This window comes from Gambusia affinis, linkage group LG16, assembly GCF_019740435.1.
Source record: "Gambusia affinis linkage group LG16, SWU_Gaff_1.0, whole genome shotgun sequence".
Lineage (NCBI taxonomy): Eukaryota > Metazoa > Chordata > Actinopteri > Cyprinodontiformes > Poeciliidae > Gambusia > Gambusia affinis.
In genome coordinates this window covers 21207212-21225538 of record NC_057883.1, presented here as the reverse complement: position 1 = coordinate 21225538, position 18327 = coordinate 21207212, and the positions used below count along the sequence as shown (strand labels likewise).

The 18327-nt window shown below is 35.2% G+C and overlaps 1 protein-coding gene across 1 annotated transcript in view; it reads right to left on the bottom strand.

Annotated features, from left to right (window-relative positions):
* Nucleotides 1–3061: 3061 nt before the first annotated feature.
* Nucleotides 3062–18327, bottom strand: part of prkcha (protein kinase C, eta, a) — a 36464-nt gene continuing 21198 nt past the window's right edge. Inside the window, exons 10-14 of the mRNA XM_044141820.1 lie at nucleotides 14786–14940; nucleotides 10191–10329; nucleotides 8450–8638; nucleotides 4835–4981; nucleotides 3062–3538 (exon numbers count right to left, since the gene is read on the bottom strand). Of these exons, the coding sequence (XP_043997755.1) occupies nucleotides 3389–3538; nucleotides 4835–4981; nucleotides 8450–8638; nucleotides 10191–10329; nucleotides 14786–14940 (780 nt within the window). The 3' untranslated portion in view covers nucleotides 3062–3388. The remainder of the gene's footprint in view (nucleotides 3539–4834; nucleotides 4982–8449; nucleotides 8639–10190; nucleotides 10330–14785; nucleotides 14941–18327) is intronic.

The following is an 18327-nucleotide window of genomic DNA, read 5'->3' as shown; positions in this document are numbered from 1 at the left end:
TTACCGCGTCCAAGAAACCATTCAGCGATCAGTTGGGTGGATTATCCTCCTGAAAGAAGCTGTGACGCTGCAAAAACACAAAATATTACCAAGTATTTTTGGTCTCATTTAGTGCAAATATCTTAATACACTTGAAATATGACAAAACTAACTTTGCAAGTAAGTTTTTGGCAATAAATATCTTGTTTTGGGTCAGTAATTCCTTAATATTGATGAGAAATTACTAGTTATAAGTGAAATCTGAATGACACAAAATGACAACCATTTTCCATAGGTTTGTCATTTTGTGAAAATATCTGCACGTTATTTGCTTTTAATATTAAGTACACTTCAAAAGCACAAACTATTACCAGGTATTTTTGTTTAGTTTCTACTGCAAAATGTTCACTTAAAATAAGAGAAAACTAAAAAGTAACTTTTAAGCGAGAATATGTGATTTATTTCTAAAAACTATTAGTTACACTGGCAGACTGTTTCACTACAGTAAGACATTTAATCCATAAATTAAATAATCTGCCAGTGAAGCAAGTACTTAAGAAATTGTTGATTTAATAGAAATTAATTTATCTTGCTGAAAAGTTACTTATAAGTTAGTTTTGTCTTATTTCAAGTGTGCTAAGATATTTGCACGAGACAAAAATTACTTGGTGAGATTTTATGTTTTTGCAGTGCAGTTGTGCCAAGTCAACAACAAAACACTTATTTTTTTCAGCAGCCATTCAGCACATAAAACCAGCTGACCAAGCGTGCTGGAGTTCAGCAGGAGTTGCTAGGTAACGGTGCCTGTCGAATGTGATGTAACATTTGGGAGGTTTTTGAAATTGTTCCATTTTCCAGACACCAAAAAACACGAACTTCTTGACAAAACAACAGCTGGGTGTTTTTTTAAAGTGCTTGGGTTGTTTTTAGAAGTATTTCAGACCCGAATGGAAACATAACAACGGGAAAATGTCAATTTTGCGAAAAAGCAATTGATGCTTGCTGTTCAGAGGTACAACTGTGATATTTGATGATTGAAAACAGAACATCTTTGTGGGTCTTTTTGTGGCCTTCAAATGTAATATCTAGCTAAACGCAGCTGGTTTATGCATAAATACAGAGAATAAAATAAAAGACTCAAAAGACAAAACGAAGGCTTTGAATCAGGATTTCAAAGTCAGTCATGTTGTCTTTCTGTGGTCGAAAGTGATTTAATGCGGCTGAATTAAAATTATTCTGCAAAGAAGACAAACATGGAGGTGTAACAGAAGTTACATTTATTTGAGTAACTTTCACGTTTTATGGCACTGTACTTTTTATTTTTCTTGAGTAATATTGCTGCTTTTACTTCAGTAAAACTTCTGGGCACTTTATCAGATACAAGTAACTTCAATGAGGAAAGAAAAGATGTGCAGTCATATTTAATAAATTAATATACCATCAATCCTCAAGCAGATTAATTCCACTAATGGATGCTTTCAAGCTTTTTTCCCCTTATGACGATTTCTCACTTAAATGAAATGAAAATATGCCTAAACTCTTCTTAAAGGTGGATAAATTATCTTGTCGCTCTCCTCTTCCTGTCTCGAATAAAGGCGACGGCAGTGACGCCGCCTGTGGTTTCCTGTTTATCTTCCACTATTTAGCAATGAAAACTGAAGCTCAGCCGAAGGCCCAACCCGTCCGCTGCAGGATCACAAAATGTAGGTGAAAGTTTCACGCCTTCCCTGTTTTCCTGCTTTTCCCACTTTTATCAGGGACTGAACATTTTTTCATGAATTTCTTGGATTTAAACCAACAGGCCAGAGAGCAGGAAGCCTTCACACACACTGCAAAAATACTACCAAGTATTTTTGGTCTTGTTTAGTGCAAATATCTTAATACGCTTGAAATAAGACAAAACTAACATAAAAGTAACTTTTCAGCAAAAATATAGGAGCTTATTTTAAGTAAATAATTCCTTAATATTGATTAACAGCAGATTATTTCACTTATAAAAAGTCATTTTCCTATATTTTAAGTGAAGTAGTAAAACTAGCAGTTTTAATCAGTATTAAGGAATTACTTACTTAAAACAAGCTCTTATATCTCGTCAGAAAGTTGCTTATTAGTTTGTATATTTATTTCAAGTGTACAAAGATATTTGCACTAGAAACTAGACCAAAAATACTTGATAAGATTTTGTTTTTGCAGTGTAACACAAGTCCATATCTTGTTGAAAAGTAACTTAGACAAAAAAAAAAGAAATGGTAAAAAAAGATTTTGTGCAAAAATACAAAATGTTACAAAGTGTTTTTGTTTCTTGTGCAAATATCTCAGTTCACTTGAAATAACACAAAAACGAACTTACAAGTAACTTTTTAGCAAGACATAAGAGCTTATTTTGAGTCAATATTTCCATAATATTGATTTAAAAGTTCTAGATTACTTCACGTATAACATGGGAAAAATGTCATGTTACAAGTGAAATAATTTGTCATTGTACTTGTATTTTTCCATCAATATCAAGGAATTATCAACTTAAAACAAGCTCCTACATCTTTCTGAAAAATTACTTGTAAGTTAGTTTTGTCTTATTTCAAATGTACAAAGATATTTGCAGCAGAAACAAGACAAAGCCACTTGGTAAGAGTTTGTTTTTGCAGTGCAGCCTCTGTGTTTACAGAGTGAATCCTCCTTTCGTTCTGCCAACATACAACCGTTTGCAATCACTCTCTCTTTGTTTCACTGCTGTGGCGAAATCTAGTTTTTTTAATGTTTCCCCATCAGGATGAGTCAGAAAAACGTTGCGTCATGTTTAACATGCCCCTCTGATCACATTACAAAGAGCAGCAGAGTCCAAATAAACAGCTAACGCGCCGCCGGTTGTCTGCAGGCTGTTGATCAGGTTCTGCCATCTTTGATCGCTGAAAAACTTCTGCTGCGTTTCTAATTTCTTCAATTTGTGCACATTTGTATTTTTCCAGACAAAGAGTAGGTCACTGAAAAACTATGTCATCTGCTCCAGTCACAAGTTTCCAGGACTTAACTGGTATTTGGACCTTTCTGGGAATCTGGCAGGTTCGTGTGAAACTGGTGTGTGTTTCTGAACATAGAACAATTTTATTATTATTTTTTTTTTTTTAAAGTATTTTTTCCATTTGAAGAAATACGAAGAAAATCCATTACAACAGAAGTGCTGAATGTTGCAGTGGATCCATCTGACAGTGAAAATAATAAAATGAAAACCATCCGGGGTTAAACGAGGAGTTCAGCTAACGCCCGGAGTCTCCATGAGTTGTCCGACGTCTTCTTGAGACTTTTTTCCTCACATTTCTGGAGGAGGGAGACTCCTCCACTCCACAAGTTCTAGTGGTTTCAGTAGAAACTGGGAGGAAAAGTGGGAGATAAATGCCAGGAGCGGAGCCTCTCAGATGTTCAGGAGGTCAGGCGAAGTGAAGGAAAAGTTTCTAAACTCGTCCTGGTTGATGGAAGGGATTACGGGGTCGTCGATGGGGGTCAGCGTCGGCTCCTCCTGGGTGAAGTCCGGGTCAAAGTTGTTCACATCTTCAGGCGTTTTCTGGAAAATAATAAAGAAATGAGAGGAAAATGTCAGAATAAAAGACCAACATTAATAAATATAAGAGAAGAAACAAAAGATGTTTACATTTAGAGCTGAAACAATTAATCTGATTAAACGTGAAGAAACAATTATTGATATAATCGTTAACTAATTTAGTAATTGATTAATGGTACATTTTCTGAAAGAATAACTTTCTCAGAGCAAAATATTTACAAAAATATACAGATTACACATTTAAAACAAAAGAAAAACATCCATCTGTTAAAATGTTTCACCAAAACCTCAATCAGTGGCAGTTTTATCTTCACCTGGTTCAAATTTTGTAAAACATTTAAAATAACTATTAAGCACATTTTTCTGTCCAATGATTAATCAATTAATCCAAAACATAATCACCAGATTATCTCTACACTGTATTGATAAATCAAACATGTTGATTCTTTTATCCTAAAATGCATCATTTGCTACAATCAATCAATCGTTCATTAAAGTTAGGAGGTAAAATGTTCATTTTATTAGTTAAAAAAGGAATTGATTCATTTGCATATTTTACTGTATTAAAAGACAAGTTAAAAATCTCATTAATTGATGAATAAAAAATTATTAACTGCATTAACGCCTAATTATATTTCTTATTTGCCTTACATAATATTAGAGCAAACTATTCCCATTTTAAATCATTACGTCTATTTTCAAAATACCAAATAGTTATGTTTTTTAGAACTTTTTCTAAATTTAGAAATTAACAAACAATTTGTTCATATTTTATAGAACTTTAAAACTAGAACAATAATTTTTTTTAAAGTTAAAATGTCTTGTTCCACTGGCAGATTAATTGACTTTTATCTAGTATTTTTATTAAATACTTAATTCCTGAATGAGTTTTAACTCATTCGGGAATTAATGAGCTAAAACAAGTTACGATATCTTACCAAAAAGTTACTGTTGTCTTATTTTAAGTGTAGTAAGATATTTGAAGTAGAAAGTAGACCAAAATACTTGGTATCAGTTTGTGTTTTTACAGTGTAGCTTGCTTGTACTCCACCAGAAAAGCATCATACTGCCACCGCCGTACTTCCTCTTTTTCATTAAAAAGACTAATTAAATTTAGCCTCTAAAAAATCTAAAATAAAAGATTAATATGGCACCTTCCAGAATCTGCAAATTTAACCTTTGCTTGATTTTTTCCCATGATGCCACACCAGAAATCAGTTTGTTTTTACAGTGTATGTCTATCTGGTTTCATATGCCAGCAGTGGAGTTTTTCTTTTCTTTTCTTTTTAAATGACTTACAATCCTTGGCTTGAATGGCGGCTCTATTTCTCTGAGGTTTAATTTTTCCCAGTCGATGCCAGTGAAGAAGGAGTGGCTGATGACGGCGTCCTCGCCTCCTTCTGACGGGATGCAGCCGAGGCGCCGCGCCGGGTTTTTGGTCAGGAACTGCAGAACCCAAAAAAGGCAGGATTCATCAATACAGCTACTAATAATAATAATAATAATAGCATTTTTCTACAAATAAGTGTGAATGCTGAAAGCAGAATCGGTGAGGTAATCTGCCGAAAAAACTGAAAATGCATGAAACAAAAATAATAATGATGTTAATATTATTTTTACTACTACAACAACTACAACTTGTACTATTACTACTACATGAAAACTGGATTTCTTTGAAATAAATGTAAATGATCTGTGAGTTTTTGGCATCTAATCTGCAGGAAAAGCTGAACTGAAAACATGTGAATTAAATTCCAACACTATAAAAAATACTACTCCTACAAATACAACAAATAGTACCATCACTACGACAAATACTACTACGTCTACTACTATAAATAATACAACCACCAATAATACAACAAATAGTATCACCGTTACAACAAGTACTACTACTTCTACAGCAACAAGCAGAACGACTACAACCATTCCTAATAATAGTAAACTGGACTCGGCTGGTCTGAGTGTTTATGACAAACTGTATCAAGTTTCCTTCAGCTGGATTAAGCTGGCTAGACTGGATGAAACCCATCCAGTCAGTCTCCACCTCCCTACACACACACACACATGCGCACGCACACACACACGCACGCACGCACACACACACACACACACACACACACACACACACCCCTCTGGCTCCTCCCCTGTTCTGCTTCACTTGGCCAGAGTTCAGCTTCGTACTGTAAATGTCTGACGTGCCTCGACTTCCCCGTGTTGCTCAAACTCAGACAATAAGTGAATCCCCAGCTGAGCGCCAAAGGTCTGGAGGAAGTGACCTCCGACCCCGAGGAAACAGGGCGGCGCCTGCTTGACCTCGCCTCTGGCAGGAATTCTTGGCTGTTTGTGTTCGCTGGGGAGCGTTGGAAGTAACGCTCAGACAAGCGCTGCAACATGCCCCGTCTCCACGGCAACTGTTACTATAGTAACCTGAACGACGCTTCTCTGCAAAAACACAAAATCCTACCAAGTATCTTTGGTCTTGATTTTAGTGCAAACAATCTTACTGCACTTAAATTAAGACAAAACTAACTTGTAAGATATTATAGTTTGTCTTAAGTCACTAACTTCTTACAATGGCAGATTACTTCACTTATAAAATGGGAAAATGTCTTATTTAAGTGGAAATAATCAGCCAGTGGAAGAAGTTATTTTTCTGGAATTATTTACTTAAAACAAAATCTTGCTGAATAATTAATTATAAGTCACTGTTGTCTTGTTTAAATGTGAAATATTTGCAGTAGAAACTAGACCAACATTTATTTATTTTTTTTTTATTTTTGTATTTTTGTTGTGTTTTAGTTAACATTTGTAGTCAAGGGGAACTTTGTAGTTATCATTCATCTGAATTATAACCATTAGCTCCTCCTGATGAGCATAATTACAACTCATTGACGAAATATTTCAACTTTACAAACAATTAATTCAGTTTTTTAGGTTAAACTGTGTCATTGTTTTTATGTTACTCCAACAAAGATATAATCCTTTTAAAAATGTTCTCTAATTGCACAAATCTTTCAACCATCAATTAATCGATAAATCATATGAATTATTAAAACAAGCTATTCAAAACCAGAACATTTTACACATTAAATAAGATAAAACTAACTTACAAAATAACTTTTCAGCAAGAAATACCATCTTGTTCTAGGTGAAACTATTAGTTCCACTGTAGGATGTTTCACAGAGTTCAAAATGAAGGGCACTGAGTCGTTACCTAGCAACCCCAGCCAAGCCCAGCCCATCACCTAGCAACCCAGTTCTAGTTCCACTGGCAGATTATTTCATTCATAAAATGGGAACAATTTTATAAAATAGGATTATCTGTCAATGGAACAAGTGCTGTTTTATCCATATTAAAAAAATTATTTTCTTAAAACAAACTCGTATTTCTTAATGAAAAGTTACTTTTACGTTGTATCTTATTACAAGTGTACTAAGATATTTGCACTAGAAACACACTAGGTAAGACTTTGGTGTTTGTGGTGAAAGTCTGAACTCAGACTTTTTGATTTTTACCAAGTAAATCATCTAATTTCTGAACAGCAGAACAACTCAGCTCTGTGAGCTCGTCTTCAAAGCCACGGTGCATCTTACAGAGAATTAACCTCTGGTAAAAATAGAACCGCGCTTTCCAAATCCCTCCACACCGGCCCGCCGCCGAGGACGAATCAACACGGCGTTTGTGACGTTTCGTGTAGCGTGGTGGAATCACTTACAGAAAGGGGGAGGAGGCGTCATATTTATAGCTTGAGCACCGGCTGGCAACCGATCCATGCCTTAATATAGTTATGCAACAAACCAAACAGCTGGCTGGAAAATTTCCAACTGTAGGCAGTCAAGCTGCAATAACACCACTCCATCTGTTCGACAACATAAACACAAACGCAGACCATAAAATCCTGAGAAACAGATGCAAAACTATCAGCAAAGCAGGTCAAAGGTCATCAGATTAACTGATTTCCTTCATGAATGTGAAATAAATTAAATATCTCACTAAGTTCAGCCTTTGAACCAACTTCAGTCATTTCTCTTCTTATTAAAGGTGATCTAGTATGCTGACCTGAATAGGTTAGGATCAGTCTATAGAATATAGTTTATTGAATTATTTTTTTATAATTCTTAGATAATGAGATTTCAGCCTGGTCAGATCAGTCTACTTCAAGCTCTTTCCAGAATTACCTACTTTATGGCTTCTCGCCACTTTAGGTCCAACTAAGTGAAAAGGCTGCGCAATAATACAACTGCACAGCTTTGAAAAGCAGAAGTGGAGCCTCATGCATAATCAACAAGAATACAGGAAGTATGGCGCAAAAATACAAACTTTTACCAAGTATTTTTGGTCCAGTTTCCAGTGCAAATTACTTTGTACACTTCAAATCAGACAAAACTAACTTACAAGTGACTTTTCAGAACCATGTAGGAACTTGTTTTAAGCAATTATGTCCTTAAAAAGTAACAGTTTGACTGGCAGATTATTTCTCTTACACCAAGCTGTATTTTTCATGTTATAAATGAAATACTGTTGTGTGATTTCTGAATAGTAAGTGAACATAAAAACTCTTGTCTTTTTCAGAAATAAAGTGGTAAAACCAGCTGATCAAAACTTGCTGGAGTTCCCCTGGGGTTGCTAGGTAACAGGACTGGGCTTGGCTGGGGTTGCTAGGTAACGGTGCAGTGCCTGTGAAATGTCAATCAGGAAGTTTTTTATTTCCAACCAAAAAGAATTAACTTATTGCCAAAAGTAACAGCTGAATATTTTCTCAACTGCTTGTCTTGTTTTTAGAAGTAGTTGAGAACCAAACAGAAATACAAAAACATGCAAATCTTGTAAAATTTGCTCAGTAAGTCCCCTAAAAAAACAAAAAACAAAACAAAAAAACAAACTAATTCATGGTGAATGATTGAACTCACAGCTTTGAGAATGTTGACCGCCTCTTTGCTGAGCCAGGACGCGTAAACGATGTCCTCGTTGAGGATGGATTCAAAGAGGTCGTCTTCGTTTTCAGCCTCGAAGGGGGCGTGGCCTGACAGCATCTCGTACAGCAGCACGCCGAGCGCCCACCAGTCCACCGACGGGCCGTACATCATCTCCTGCAGGATCTGTGGGAACATCAGTGGAGCTTTTATCTTCCCTACTGGGAAACAAATCCTCTTCATTCATAAAGGAACACATTAAAAAACACTAATATTTAATAAAATACATGCAAAGCATGTTGTAAAAGTGCTATATAAATAACATTTAACTTGACATTTTCACACAAAGCATAAAAACAGATTTGATCAAACTTTTATTAAGAAAAATAAATTTATCCAAACCCACTCGGCCTTATTTTAGAAAGTATTTACAGTTGTGCCCTCATTTACAAAACAGACATTTTTTCCTTGTTGAGGAACTTCTGCCAAAAAGCTGACCAAACAAGACGGAACTCGGAATGGGTTGCTAGGTAACGTGGGTTGGCGTTGCTAGGTAACGGCACAGTCCCCATGGAATGTGACTTATGAGGAGGTTTTTGAAACAACTCATTTTCCAGACACCAAAAAGGATTGACTCATTGCTAAAAAAACATTTTTAAATGCATGTGCTGCTTTTAGAAGCAATAGAGACCAAAATAGAAGTAGAAAAATTATAAAAAGTGAATTTTACATGATAAAAAAGTGATTTCCTGATTCCACAGTTCAGTCAGTAAGCAGACATAGCAAAACTGTGCAAAAACAAATGTCCAATAAAAGTTAAATCCTTGATTTAACAAGGATGCAAACACATTTTCAAAGCTCTGTAAAGTTTTCTGTTATAACACGGAGAGCAGAAAAGTCTCAGCAGTTAATTTATATTCACAACCTGAGCTTTAGTCATGTTGGATTCGGGTCAAGCAGTTTAAAACGGCCCTTTCATGAGTCCAGACTCTGTGGACTGCTTGGAAAAAAACAAAGACAATGTGGGGTTCTGAAACGCAAACACGCGGCTGAATGTGCATCCTGAAGAGCGAACAGGGAAGCTTACAAGCCGACCTCAAGCCTTCCAGTTAGTCAGGAAGGAATTTTAAGTGACGAGCAACGAGCGCCATGTTTGTTCATACAGAGGCGGTCTGATGGAAAAACTGCATCACGCGAGCTCAAAGACTGCAGGAGGCCGAATGGAGCTCAATCAGTTTAAAGACAATAAAATAATCTATAATTAAACATATTTATGAAAAAATTAGCTCAGAGTTTTTAAAGTTTTTTACAGATCCTAAACAGAAATAATTTTCCTTTCCCTCCTCAATTACAGTGTTGTTGTTTATAATAAGGGATGTTTTGTGAACTTAAACGTCTGTTTGAGTCTGATATCTGATGATTTATTCTTCTATTAATTCAGTTCATGTATGAGAACAAACAAAACAACCTTAAGAATACTTTAGAATATAACTTAAACATGCAGGATGGATAAATAAAACTTTAAGCAAACAGAATGAAATCTAAAAACATTTTCCCAGACTCCATTTTGTTTTTCCACATTTTTAAACTCAAACTTCAGAGTTTCCTGCATTGTGAATTAATCCAAATCATGTTTTTGCCTCTTTAGTTTGGAGAATTTTGTCAGACAAAAAAATAAACAAATAAATAAAACCAACCATTATTCCTGAAAATAGATAATGCCAGGGCTTTAACCGACCTCTGGGGCGATATAATCCGGAGTCCCACAGAACGTCCCGGTGGCCACGCCCTCAAATATTCCCTCCTTGCACATGCCGAAGTCCGCCAGCTTGCAGTGACCGTCTTTGTCCAGCAGGACGTTGTCCAGTTTTAGATCCCTGCAAGGCAGAACAAACAGAAACACACAAAAATAAAAACATTTCAATCAATCAGAACATGATCACAAACTGTCTAACAGTCAAATGTGTTTATTATGTCAATATTGATCCAGATTCTCCTGCAAAATTCACTTTGGTCTTTGTTGAAGGAGAAAATCCTCTTCAAAGCAACAGAACAATTAACTAACTAACTTACTAAAACTGAGAATGTCCAAAGACAGAAAAAAAAAATTATATCAACAACCTTGTTTGCAAATTAGAGCTGCAACTAACGATTAGTTTAGTTATTAACTAATCGATCAATTATTCTGACGATTAATCGAATAAAAAAATTTGCAGATTTACCATTTTAGCCATTTCATACAATATTAGAAATACATTAAAAGATGCAAACAAATAATTAATTCCTCTTTTTAAAAAGGAAAACAACAAATTTATGGCATAAAATGCAACAACACAGCAAACAAATACTGGAAACGTTAAAGTTTGAAAATCAAAAATAAAGTAAATTAAAACAATGCCAATGGAAGAACTATGGGTAGAAAACATTTACTGATAAAGTATTTTCTATACTTTAAATTTAAAATGTACTTATCTTTTATACAGTTTTGGTTTCATTTGCTGTGATTGTGTTGTTGTGTCAAAAAATGGCCTTTTGTTAAATTCTGTTTGGTCCAGTTGACAATTAATTGGTTACTAAATTAGTTGAAAATTGCTTAAATAAACAATTCGATTAATCACAAATAATTCAGTTAATCTTTTCAGATCTATAACTTTCCACAGAAATTAGACTTTTTCTACTGTGTAAAGATATTATATTTTGTAGATTGTTGTCCAGGTAAAAAAACATTTTGTGGCTGTCAAATACTTTCAACTTTACAGTTTTGATTCACATGGTGAGAAACATGGACGCCGCTGTCAGAAAGCATCATCCTTTATTTGACAAAAATTACATGCAGATTTTTTATAAATAAACCTTAAAGTAAAATGCACAGATGCAGCAAAGATGTAATCTATAAATGTGGTAACTGAACTGATTCAGTCATGTGAGTGCGGCTCTCTCCGCTGAGGTTTCATCTCCGAAGACAAAGCCTCCCAGGAATAATCCCCATCTCCATGTTCGTTTCAGCTGCTGCTTTGTCACCTGACATGAGATTAAAGCTGCTGAGTGTGGGCTCCTGGGTTAAGCTCTAATCTGTGATCAGATGACCCAGCATTCATGCAAACGTCACTGTGCAGATGAGGCTTGAAGCTGCACAGATGAGATTTAATATAATGAAAGGAAACTTAACTTTTTAGTTTCCAACGAAAAAAAGAGTGAGTGATTTCCGTGGAAAGAGGAGATGATAAATGCAGCAACCAGCAGCTGAAACGCTGACTGCTGATTACGCACTCATTGGGTTGGATTAATCTGGTTTGCTTTTTTCTGCTTGAAGAAGGTTGTGTAACATTGACTCAACCTCCAGTGGTGCACTTCTCTCTGTGTTTAACCAAAGAGTGGGAAAACAGAGACCAAAATATAATATAATATATGCAAAAATACAAAATCTTACCAAGGATTTTAGTCCAGTTTCCAGTACAACATCTTAGTTCACGTGAAATAAGATAAAACTAAATTAGAAGTGATTTTTCAGAAAGATATAGGAGCTCGTTTTAAAAAATAATTCCTTAATATTGATGAAAAAGTTCTGCTGTCAGATTATTTCACTTATAAAGAGAAAAAAGTCTCAACACTGAAATGAGAAATTATTAAAACAAACTCCTAGATTCTGATAAAAACTTACTTGTAAGTAAATTTTGTTTTATTTCAAGTGAACTGAGATATTTGCACAATAGATCAAAACTACTTTGTAGGGTTTTGTGTTTTTTGCTGGATATTCACCTTGTTCTGGTTGAATACTAGTTGAAATGAATAAAAATACTACTGAATATGTCATTACTGTTATAATTTTATTAATTAATAAGTAAAAATGATAATGATGCAATTGTTTTAGGCTCCACACTGAAATTTTACCAACTAATTTTGTCTTAGCTTCTAGTGAAAATATATTCAGACACTTGAAATAAGATAAAACTAACTTACAAGAAAATTTTCAGCAAGATATATGAGATTGTTCCAAGTAAATCATTATTTAATACTGATGAAAATCTACTAGTTTCTTTATTTGACCATTAAAATAAAAAAGTTTTATCTGTGAAATAATCTGCCGGTGGAACAGGAGGTTTTTCCATCAGTGTTAAGGAATTATTTACTTACCTATTTACTTGTCTTTTTTGAAGTGTACTGAGATATTTGCACTAGAAACTACATCAAAAGTACTTGGACAGATTTTATTTTTGCAGTGTAGCGCCCAACAAATTCAAGATATCCAGAAGCATCATTATCGTTGTGTGATCATCACAGAGATGCACATCACCAAAAATATAACCAGCAACATTTATCTAATGAGCCTCATTAGACTGCAGGGTCGAGTCAAGCTTGGTTTCCTGTGTTTACTGGGTAAACTGGAAGCCCTGGTTTCAACACTGATGAGAAAGAATCTCAGATAATCATTTACAAATGTGAAAATTTCCAAAGAGGAGCAGAGGAAGTGCTGACAAATGCTGTGACACACAAACTGAACTTTTTTTTACTGTGTTGTAAAATCCTATTCTTCTTCTTAGCACCATTTTATTTTGAAATGTGCTGTTTGATTGGGAATCAGATGAAAATAAAGCTAGCAAAGGGTTTGGTAACCTGCAACTCCAGAGTCAAAACGACTCTTAACAACTTTAGCTAAAAGTTCAAATTAAAATAGTACAGATTTCTGAACTACTTTAACCTGGAGTTTTGTGGCTTACAACAAAATGAAAACAAAAGCAAAAAAAGGTTTATAATGAGAAAAATTCTTTGTGTTGTACTAAACCAGTGGTGTCCAAAGTGCGGCCCAGGGGCCAAATGATTAATCATATGAAAATACTGAAGCAATATCTGCAGATAAGTTAAAGCTCAGACACAAAATAATAAGATAAAATCTCTCAGACTGACATTAAGGAGCCCGGTTTAGTTTTACTGTGTAGGTTGTAATAAGCTGTGGGATGTGCTGGTCCCAGACTGCAGGACACACGATCACCTAAATATAACTCTGCAGTTACTGTTTGCTCACATGATGGCCCCGTTCCCTCCCATCATGCACTGGGAGGACGGCCGCCGCTCTGCCATCCGACCTCCTTCAGGCAGAATAAAAAAATCTCACATCTTATTAAACTTGATTTGTTTGTCTGCCGTTATCAATATTAATGACGGCTTTTCAGGCCAAATTAAAACGGACTGAACTTAAAACTGTGTACATGAATCTTTTTCCGGCTTCGCAGATTTAGGAAATCATGCGATTGCGATATTTATTGTACAATGTTGGAGAAATCAGACCAGCTGCAATAAATCCACATTTTCATCAGTCACTATGGCTCATCAAACCCTCTGTGACCTTTGACATCCTGGTTCATCTCGTCTATGAGGCTCCATGCATGATCAGTGGGTAAAGTGGGAATGAATTGGACTTCAGCTGCGTCCAACTGTCTTTGCACTGATTTTGACAATAGATGTTTAAATAGTTTATTAATATAGTTACAGGTCATTTTCAGTACATTGTCAAAATATTGACATGTTTGGCGACACTTTTTCAATATGTTGTGACATTATTCTGTAAATTATACCCTATAAAATTATGATTTGTGTGTAAATCATAATATAAGTTCAAATTCTGGAAAAAAAAGTCTAAATTCTGAATCTATAATTCTGTAAAAAAAAAAAAAAGTCAGAATTCTGAAAAAAAATCTGAATGGTAAATTTTTTTTGAATTTTTTAAAAAACAAAAAAAACAAAAAACTAATCCTGTAAATTCAGTTTAAAAAATTATCAGAGTTCTATAAAAAAGAAATCTGAATTTTGTAAGAAAAAAAAAGTAAAAATCCTGAGATTAGAGGCATAATTCTCAAGAGTCAATATTCTGTAAAAAAATCTGAATTTTGTAAAAAATAAGAATTTTCTAAAAAAAAAAATCAAAACAAAAAAACAGTCTGAATTGAGTGAAGACTCCAATTTTTCTGTCATTTATACAGAAAAATTATACATTAAAAAATTATAAATTTTTATAAATTTTCTGTTTCATGATTTTCTGTGCAGCTTTAACTTGATTAAAACTCAACTTAAGTTTTCCAAGTGCATAAAAATCAAAACATGGATTTGCAATTTCTTGCTAGCTTTTAAAATTAAAATAAAAATGTAACTTATGAGTATTGTAGAGAAAGATCAGGTCTGAATATTTAATTATTATTCCTTTTTACTATTTCAAAGGCTATATTCTTCATATTAGTCTTGGAAATAATTTATTTTTAATAAGACATTTCTGAGCATGTATTCTGTAACTCTGCAGCTCCTGTGTGACCTGATAATTTATGAGTTTTTGTCTCAAACCTGTAGACGATGCCTTTGCTGTGCAGGAACATCAGGGCGGAAGTGATCTCCGCCGTGTAGAAACGCGCTCTGCCCTCTTCAAACTTCCTGGACTTCTGGATGTGGAACATGAGATCGCCTCCGTTCACGAACTCCATCACGAAGAAAAGACGATCCTGCAATGTAAAAGAAATAAAACAATCGAAATGAGGAGACGACATTCACAGCCTCCCTCAGGGGAAACCAGTGACCGTGTGCGCAGAATGAGATCAAATATGGCTGCTCATAAATTTTACATGTCTGTTTTATGAATTTCTGTGCAGCCAACTGCAAATAAATCCAGATATGAGCCATAAATCTTTGTCGAGTGGTGATGATTAGTCTGTAAATCAGCCTGGGGAAAAGAAAACCACTTTAAGACGAAGAACATGGAAAACCTTTCCCAACCTTTAAACTTTTCCACATTTTACTATAGTAACCAACTTCAGTGAGTTTTACTGGGATTTTATGTCTCAAACCAACAAAAGGAAGGAAAATGGTACCTTGCTTTTTTAAAATGTGATTTATTATTAATTCTTCCTTGAACAGGTCAGGATAGGTAAAAACATGTTTTATTAACAGATTTTTTTTTTGCACAAAATCATTGTTGGATTAAGATATTTAAGTCTGCTCAGTTCTGGTTGTTATGATCCGTTTTAGGGCGACTTGAAAATGGCTGCAAGCTGAGCACATATAACTGGACTCTCAAGCAGGAGTGGAACCTCCTGCACAACCAACAAAAAGTCAACAACAAAACACACTCAGAAAATTTTTTTAAATTATGGCAACAAAGTGACAACTAACATATATTCAACTTTAACTAAAATCTATTGATTTAATTAAGTAAATTTAAATAGAAATTAATTCAATTACTGGTTAAAATATTTTTTCAATTACAAATGTTGAGTAAATCCAAATTATTTTAGAGCAAATCCTGACAAATATTATGTATTATGAATTAATTTATACCAGATATCTGTAGGGGTAAAATCAGCTGACCAAACATGCTGGTATTCTGCTAGGGTTGCTAGGTAACAAGCTGGGCTTCAGTACGGTTGCTAGGTAACCATGGAATCTGGTTTAACAGTCTGGAGCAGGGGTGGGCAATTAATTTCTTCAGGGGGCCGCATGAAAAATCTGAAATATGTTGGAGGGCCGATCCAGCAATGACTCAAATTTAATCTTGACTCATTATTCATTTTCTCATACCTCTTGTTGTAATAAAATATTTAAATCATATTCTTTTGTTAAGAAGAATATTCAGTAAATATTAATAAAAATTAATTTGTGGTTTGGCTGAAGTGAGAATTAATACTATCAAATTAATAGTTTAAAAAAATATCACATGTGAATTTATTTTTAACTTTTTAATCTCTCCACAATTGAAATGGTGTGTGTTATATTAATCAACTGATCAACTGCATATATGAGCAATAAATGGTTTTAAGTGTTGGAAAAAAACCTGCAGTGCTGCAACTTGAAGGACTAACACAAAAGTACCTCCAATCAGATGCAAATGAATGGGAAAACAAGTACCACAAAGTACTTTAAATGCAGCAGAAACTTAAAGAGGTACACACACAAAACTAATATCACTTTAGGTAACATTAAAATAACTCATTACAAAATGTAATTACAAAATGAAACTGTAATGACTTGAAAACTTGTAAGAACCAAAACTGAAATACTACAAGGAATAGACAGCTTCAAGTATCTTTGTCCTGGATTCTCTTTAATAAACCAACTTTTTTTCCTGTGAGATTTGGACACCCATCTGTTGTCACGCCCACCAGTTTGTCCCAGTTCAGACCCAAGCTTTCCAGACACGCATTTACCTCTACTAAGAGCTCACTCCCTGTTGTTGTTCCTTTCATTGACCGCATGCCTGCTCCTCCGTGATGCTAAATTCTGCATTGATCCCGCGCGAAGATGAGCAGCTGGGCAGTGTCCCGTATGTCACAGCTCTCATCCAAAGCCAGGGAAAAATACCGGTACTCAAAATCATTCACGCTGTCTTTCAGTTGCAGCACCAGGTTCGTCGCGATGTCCTCAATCCTTCTCGTTACGTTTGCGGGAGAGGAGATGTTCTCAAAAGCGTCTTTATTCTCAGGACATATTAGCACTGCTTAATATACTCTCCGTCAGAGAAAGGTTTGCTCTTCCTAGCAATCTTGTGGGATATGACAAAACTTGCCTTGACTGCAGCTCCTCTAGATGCCAGGCGTTTTGTAAAAAGTGTTTGTTGAGCTTGCAACTTGGCTACGAGTACAGACGACTCAGTGACGTGCTCTTTCTCTGAAAAGTTCTTGTATCTCTTTCTCGTGTTTGGTCACATAGTGACGGTGGATATTATATTCCTTTAACACAGCCACCTGCGCACCACAAACTAAACACACGGCCTTGCCTTTGACTTCAATAAAGAAATATTTCGCTGTCCATGCCTTGTTAAAAATGCAGAATTCGGAATCAACTTTTCTTTTTTTACCGTGAGATGACATTTTGTGGGGATCGTGTATTCGGCTGCTAGCATCACCTGTTGCTGTGCGTTAGCATTTACGTACGTGCATTCATAAACGGTGCGTCAAGCCCTTTCAAAATAAAAGACAGCTGTGTCGCATGCACACGAAAATACGGTGTTTTGTTTTGACTGGGGGGACGCGGGCCGGACAGGCATGCCCAACGGGCCATATCTGGCCCGCGGGCCTTAAAATGCCCAGGTCTGGTCTGGAGGTTTTAGAAACTTCTCATTTTCCAAATAACAAAAAACATTAAATTACTACAACAACAACAAAAAACAGCTGGGTGAGTTTTTTCAGTACTTGGGTTGTTTTTAGAAGCAGGTGAGACCAAAATGGAAGTTTAAAATTTAATAATAAAAGTCCCATCTAAATTTGTTTGGAGGCATAAATTTGAAGGGTGGCAGACATTTTCGTATTCAATACCCCTTTCTCTGACATCCCAAAATAAAACCGAGGGAAGCCGACTTCCCACAGGAGTCTCATCGTACGTCATCAATTCTGGCCTTTTTTGAAGAGTATTAAGGGAAAACAAACAAACTCTAAAATGTTTTGTTTTCTACAAACCATGTAGGAGATACAGGTATTATGATCAGACAAAATTACATCTTCTAGCTCTTCATGGAGAGAAAGCCCCTCTGAACGCATCATCCCTATGGTGAAACATGGTGGTGGCACTGTCATACTGAGGGGCTGAGAACTAGAGAGTGGTGGGAGTGAATACAAATGCATGTGAATTTATATTTATAAAAGAAAAAAACAAGACTAATTGTTATTAAACATCACAATCTTGCACTTCTTTGGTTCGGTCGTAGCAAATGTTTAAATGTTTGACTTAAATGCATTTTGTGCCACTAATAAGCTGCAGTTCTATTAGAAACTAAAATACAAAGTGTACTTCCAATGAAACATTGCATCTTTTATTCTAAGAAATTTTAAACAGCTACTTTGGAGACCAAGTGCAGAATTAAAAATACGCTTGTGTCCGCCTCTACAGACGTAACCACA